Raw genomic sequence first — 7451 nt, 5'->3', positions numbered from 1 at the left:
CTAAATGTATATACACAACTGTTCCTGAGCAGAAAGAAGTTAGGGTGAACTCTGATATAGCACATATAACATGACGAAGACCATCATCCTAAAGTCTTAATTAAACAGTCTTCCATACCAACTGAAGCTGCAGTTGTGGGTGCTCCAATGGGAAATGAATGACCAGAAAAGTTGTGCTCATCATAGCCTAGGTGCACCAGCAGGAGCTTCAAGTAAGACAGAAAAGTTCTCTACTAAACCAACATCCAATGGAATCGACAAATAAAGAAGAATTTGCACAATGACCTCCAGCCAAAGCACCTTGCCACTGCTGACTCAAATACTGCTCTATATAGGACACGAGACAAAACCACGAGTGCTGAAAGAATGAAATGTTGATACCAGCAATAAATGGGTCCATTTTTGAAGATGGCAAGGTGAGTATAAATATAATTTGTCCATTGAAAATATCATGCATGTATCTCAAATTCTCAGGTAGTTGCATGAGGAATTGCTCTGCATTGATAGAACAGTGAATTCACCACATCACAAGAATCCAGACAAATGCCACTAGACACATGCACTGCTTCGACAAGCCCAAAGCTGGTGAAAAAACTCCCTTGCATAACATAGCAGACAACTGCACCCATCCAGATTTATGCCAGTATAAAGCCCTTATAATTTTCATAATGAGTTCTTGATGAACCAGTGTGCTATTCCAGACCTTTTATGATGGAAAATGGACAAATACAAAGGATTCTTCATTGATTAACGTGGTTTCCCACTCTTCATAATGGAGAATGGACCATACAAGGAATTCTTGATGGACGAATGTGTTTTTCCAGACTCTAAATGATGCAGAATGGACAATACAAAGAATTGTTGATGGACCAATTTGTTTCTCCAGACAACTTCATGATGGAGAATGGAAAATACAAGGGATTCTTGATGGACCAAGTTGTTGTTCCAGGCTCTTCGTGATGTAGAATGGACAATACACTGATATAACACTGATCAGTACTCAAAAAATAAAAGAAAAAGAAAAGCCAATATTGGTTAAAATAATTTATTAAGCAAGATCAAGATATTAAATTTACAAGCGTGCAAATTAGAATTCCAAATAAATGTAAATAACCTCTATAAAAATTCAGAATAGCGAAAATTAAAATTTCTAGTGCTAACAGGACAAAAATAAGCATATGGCAATCAAAATGAATGACATGTTGCATCTTACATGTATTTCATGATGAAATCCCCCACTGTATCTGACTTGTATGTAGCATTGTGGTCTTCCACACATGCTTGGGTTTGGGGCAGTAATTTCCCTGATACAAGGAAACACTCATGGTTCCACATTACTGGTTTTACTGACATCTCATCAAATTACATTACATTAAGTTAAGTTAACCTGCATTAAATTAAGCCCTGAAAATGGAATAAAAGAATATTCAGTACCTTAATTATTTGAATACTAGCCAACTCACAATGTTCCATCCTGTAAGGATGACATCTTCTGTTGTCATTTAGAAAGAAGAAAGAAGATGCCAAGAATAGACAGATAAGAAAATATAAGGATAAATACATGGACAGCTTACAAACTACAAAGAATAAAGCAAATTATGTTTAAATGTAGACAACATGAATGGCATTATAGTATCACTACAGCTGCACTTCATGATAGGCAGGTACCAAAACAAACATCAAATATTCAATCCTTACTACTAAACATGTCAATACATGTATATTTGAAATCTTTGTCATTTCCTAATTTGAAGAAGTAATATTCAACTGCTAAACTAAGTAACATGTGACATTTCATTAATAAGGCAACATGATAAATTACCTCAGCATGATCTAATCACAAATTATAGTTATCCTATTTATAGAACCAGGGTAACTTGATACTGCTAGCAGCTACATTAATTTGTCTTCTGGTATTTTCTACATGTGAAGATATATACAACAATGAACATAGATCATTATGAGCAAATTCTATGAATCAAATAGATGCTGTCAGATATACAGACAAATTAGAAAACGAAGTATTGTAATGAACAGCAATGTCTTGAATTATTATTACATGTTTTAGTTTACAATTAACTTTAAAAATACTATACTGTAAATACTTATAAAGTGTAGGGACTCTAACTGGCTACACCATTATAATAAAAATATAAAATTCTATTCTCAAAGAACAGAGACACTGTCTAGAATCATGAACATAAAACTTTACATAAAGTTTAAAATTTTCTACTGTATATACATATTACCTACCTCATATTTCTTATTTTCAAATGATGTTTCAGTGGTTCTTCATGGGACTAGCTAATTCCTTATAAGCATGGCAGAACTCACCTACAGCACAAATTTGTGTTTTTTGCACTCTATTCCTAAAAGCCAACCAATTAGTTTCTTGTGTTTTATGGGTGACTGACCACTTGACCTATTATGTTTGGAATTGGAGTCTTTAGTGGTCAGTACTACAGGTTAAACAGTTCCATATATAAATGGGTTCCCCATGGGTATATCATAAAAACAGAACACATGATGATTTATTTACATTTAATTTGTGTGTGTGTGTATATATATATATATATATATATATATATATATATATATAGTGTTTGTGTGACCTTTGTCCATGATTGAGGATAGAGTTATGTTTGTACCCGATTTCTGTCATGTTTTTAACATGTAAATAAGCTGTGTGCTGATATCTGATTTCAATGTCTTGCCTTATTTATAAACTTAGAATGTTCTGGAAGTGAACATGTTATCCACATTCTGGTCGTTCTATTATCTTAGGTTTTTATACAAGGTTGTGGTAAACAAAATTATTCATTCCCACATTAATATCAGTCTGTGGAATCACCTTTACTTGTGTTCAGTTATAATTTGATTGAATAATTTAACTAATTGTGCTCAGTGACATTTTGGACTAAAACACTATTTTGGAACTAATGAGGACTTGTTTAAAGACATTCCGGATTATATCATTGTGGCACATCAAGGCCATTGGTTCATCAGCTGATTCAAGCCTACTAGTATATCAGCATATTTAGAATTATTTGGAATTTAATTCACAATATTCAAAGCTCCTCTTAAATTTTCACTTTGTAACTTTGAGAATTTAATTATTTGTTGAATGTTACTAAATTTGTTGGTTTTGCTTCTTTGTTATATATATATATATATATATATATATATATATATATATATATATATATATATATATATATATATATATATACACACACACAGAGACACATATACATACATATACTTACGACCTCTCATCTAGTACAAAGTGAAATATAACATTTAGAGGGTTGTGAACAGCTGGTTTTATATGACTAAGTGACAGATGATTTTGTTTCTCTTTAAAAAGCAACTCTCAAGCAAGTGTCTGGGTAAAAATGCTAATTTTTACATGTGAAGCCAAAGGCTTAAAAAACATATGGGACCACACAGGGATCATAACTCATAACTGATCATTGCCCCAAGAAAAGAAAAATGACAACATTAGCAAAAATAGTTGGGTTTTTTTAAGCACTGAAGCATAATTAACATATTTGCAATAATGTACATTATATGACCATATTAATAGGTGCAATTAAGATGTTAAAAGATATGTATACATTGTTAATTACAGAAAACAAAAACATCTTGCACTGAAAATCAATGACATTATGACAGGGGGGACACATAAAATGTGGTATCTTGCTGTCTTTCATGTTAGGATGTAATCCTCCATTGTGTCTTATGTTGATGCCCGAGGTCATAAAATGAATTCCTATATGTATATCATTCTATAATTTACGTTTCATATTACGATGTAAACCCCTCATGTATCTGATTTTAACAAAGAATCCTGTGTCAATGCCTGAGGCCATACAAAGTTTCCTACATTCTATAATTAAGTAGGCAAGACAAAATCTACTTGTCCAAGGCAAACAACACATAGTAATAAACTTGTTGTAGTCTGATTCTCAGTAGGAAGTAAAGTTACACATATTTATAAAATATCACCTGGGATCCATAACTAACATACTCTTATATTTTATTTATAGCATTTGTATAACAAACTAATAAAATATACTGAGCTGGACACGTATAATTTATAAAGAACTGTAAATCTCCTGTATTGATATTTGTAGCACACATATCAAAATGTTACACACTGTGGTGGAACTAGAGTGAGGAAGGATGAAGTTGCTGAAGCCTCATTTTCAATCACACAGTACATTTTCAGTGGAAAGCTGTATGCAAAATTATTGATACTTTCTCAAAACTGAACCATGATAGAAAAAGTCTTCCATTCACAACTTTTTCTGTTATGGAAGAGTAGCGATAGCAAGATTTTCAAGATGTACACCACTGGCCATATAGGCTGTCCAATCAGCACCATTATCATTTAGGATTTAGTAGATCATGCAGTGAATATGTGCATAAAGTTTCATTGCAATCCCTGAAGTATTTTAGGAGGAGTAGCAAAAACAAACTTGTGCTAACTGAATGATGGATGGATGAAGGACAATAGGCCATCTCATAAACTCTTTTGGTTTATTACCAATAGAGTTGAAAATAATGTGTAATTTAGTACATCACAGGGTTATATTATTAAAAATATATGAAATTATTGATGAAATTTAAAGTCAACACACAAAAAATATTTTCATTAAAACTGCACAATCACTATAAGTAGTAAAAAAACAAGTTTTCTGCTTTAATTGGAAAAATACTAAACATTTTATACATTAAAAAGTGATCAGTGAATTATTTTGAAAAAAATACTAACATCATATAAATGTGTAATTTTTTCACCAGAATAAAATTTTATAGATATGTTAAATGAATTATATTTAAAATTTACAAGATTTTAGAAATCAAACTTTGCTTCATATACAGTAAGCTCATAACTTTTTAATTACTTTTTCTTACAAGTGTAAAATGTAAATGAGATCTATGTACTTATGATAAATTGCTGTCAGAATTTAATGGCAAACTGTCATAATATAATCATTTTGCAGGGTTTAGCTATTCATAGCCTCTTTATAGAAAAATGACTGTTTCAGGCAGCCCATGTGTATTTTATGAAATGATCACAAGAAGCATCAGGTAAATGGAGAACTGAATACTTAAATGAAAATTACATATATCAAAATTTTAAAACATCTAGTTTTCAATATTTTCAATGGTTTCACTTTTCAATATTCTTTGTGTGCCATGTGAAATGATACTCAGCAAAAATTATATACCTTTCATTAAAGTATATCTTTTGTTTAAACTGACAAATAGGAACAAAAGAAAGAACATGTCCTTGTCTGCGTTTGTAAATGTACTCATTTTTCATGTTAAATCTGCCACTGAGTCAAACTGTATTCATGTTAAATATGCCATTGAGTTAGACAGTACCAGTATTCATTTTAAATATGCCACTGAGTTAGACAGTACCAGAATTCATGTTAAATATGCCACTGAGTTAATACCAGAATTCATGTTAAATATGCCACTGAGTTAATACCAGAATTCATTTTAAATATGCCACTGAGTTGGACAGTACCAGTATTCATGTTAACTATGCCAATGAGTTAGACAGTACCAGTATTCATGTTAAATATGCCCCAGAGTTAGACAGTACCAAAATTCATGTTAAATATACCACTGAGTTGGACAATACCAGTATTCATTTTAAATATGCCACTGAGTTAGACAGTACCAGTATTCATTTTAAATATGCCACTGAGTTAGAGAGTACCAGTATTCATTTTAAATATGCCACTGAGTTAGACAGTACCAGTATTCATGTTAAACATGCCAACGAGTTAGACAGTACCAGTATTCATGTTAAATATGCCAGAGTTTGACAGTTTTCATGTTAAATATGCCACTGAGTTAGGCAATACCAGTATTCCATTTAAATATGCCACTGAGTTAGTACCAGTATTCATGTTAAATATACCACTGAGTTGGACAGTATCATGGTAGTATTCATGTTAAATATGCCAGAGTTTGACAGTTTTCATGTTAAATATACCACTGAGTTAGACAATACTAGTATTCATGTTAAATATACCACTGAGTTAGACAATACTAGTATTCATGTTAAATATGCCACTGAGTTATACATTACCAGTATTCATGTTAAATATACCACTGAGTTGAACAGTATCATTGTAGTATTCATGTTAAATATGCCAGAGTTTGACAATATTCATGTTAAATATGCCACTGAGTGGACAGTATCATGGTAGTATTCATGTTAAATATGCCAGAGAGTTTGTGAGTATTCATGTTAAATCTGCCAGAGTTAGACAGTATTGAGAAGCACATCTATTTGGATAGAGGAAAATTCAATTATACAACTTTAATTATTTTCATCAGCAGGTAATTCGTTGCTGATGTCATTATCCCAAAATATGCACAATGAATAGTGTACATCCGTACTGTTATGAGTGAAGCAATAGTAAAAAAAAAATGTGAGTTTCAGTATCTCTAATAACATGAGAAATGGACAGTTGGCAGGTAAATGGACAATAAGTGTAACCATGCACATTAAATGGTCACTGCGGTCAATCTTTAGTCACAAAATAACTGGACACTAGTATCTATGCTTTGAACATTTTTTAAAATTAACAGGTACATGGAAACTGAATTCAAAATTGTAAGTGTTTCACTTTTAAGGTAAATGGACACCAATGTTAAGATCTTTGTCTCTTTTTCTCCTGCAGATGCTGATAAGCAAGTGTCCAGGTGGACACACAGAATTTGGACTGAACATCGTCAGGGAAAGCATCAAGTCCAAAAGTAAGCTCTACCTCCTTTTCACTCATCAGGGCAAGTAGATAATCTTTGAACCTGAAATAAACATAATTTGCATCAAATGCAATAATACTAATATTACTACTACTACTAATAATAATAATCTACTACTACTACTAAAAATAATAATAAATGAGCTACTGTGACTCCAGAGATGTGCAGATTTGCAAAAATGACATATGCTTAGCCAATCTCAATGCCATGAGTCAATAAATTTTAATGAGAGAAAACTAAAGAGACTAGATTTGTATTTTTAACACACATGCCCCACCTGCTATGCAAAAGAACAAATTTAAATAGTTTAAAATGCTTGAATGGCACAATAATCTAGTAAGGTCATCTATATATGCCTGTTGATCTGCCTATCATACTTACTTGTCTGTTTCAAGTGGTTTTTGTGTAACTGTCCTAGGAAGGTTTCGTTACAAAAGAGTTATGTTCAAAAAGTAAAAAATATATAAAGTAAGATAACTGTGTGTAGCACTTTATATGCCTACCCAGTGTATACTAGTTCCCTGTATAATAGGGTATGTTGTCTCAAGAGATTATTGTCCAACAGGTGTCAATGACCTGAATCTGTGGTCAAGGTATGAGGTCTGGAACTAAACTAGATGTGCAGAAACTATTATTTTCATCTTAAACCTACCATG

At 32.0% G+C, this 7451-nt stretch overlaps 1 protein-coding gene across 1 annotated transcript in view; it reads right to left on the bottom strand.

Annotated features, from left to right (window-relative positions):
• Window positions 1-1031: 1031 nt before the first annotated feature.
• The window catches only part of LOC149786031 (E3 ubiquitin-protein ligase rnf213-alpha-like), a 451244-nt gene continuing 444824 nt past the window's right edge, over window positions 1032-7451 (bottom strand). Inside the window, exon 96 of the mRNA XM_089978103.1 lies at window positions 1032-6837. Coding sequence (XP_089834229.1) covers window positions 6681-6837 — 157 coding nt within the window. The 3' untranslated portion in view covers window positions 1032-6680. The remainder of the gene's footprint in view (window positions 6838-7451) is intronic.

The sequence above is a fragment of the Sinohyriopsis cumingii genome, chromosome 12, assembly GCF_028554795.1.
Source record: "Sinohyriopsis cumingii isolate HCF-2022 chromosome 12, ASM2855479v2, whole genome shotgun sequence".
Classification (NCBI taxonomy): Eukaryota; Metazoa; Mollusca; class Bivalvia; order Unionida; family Unionidae; genus Sinohyriopsis; species Sinohyriopsis cumingii.
This window is presented reverse-complemented; position numbering and strand designations above follow the sequence as displayed.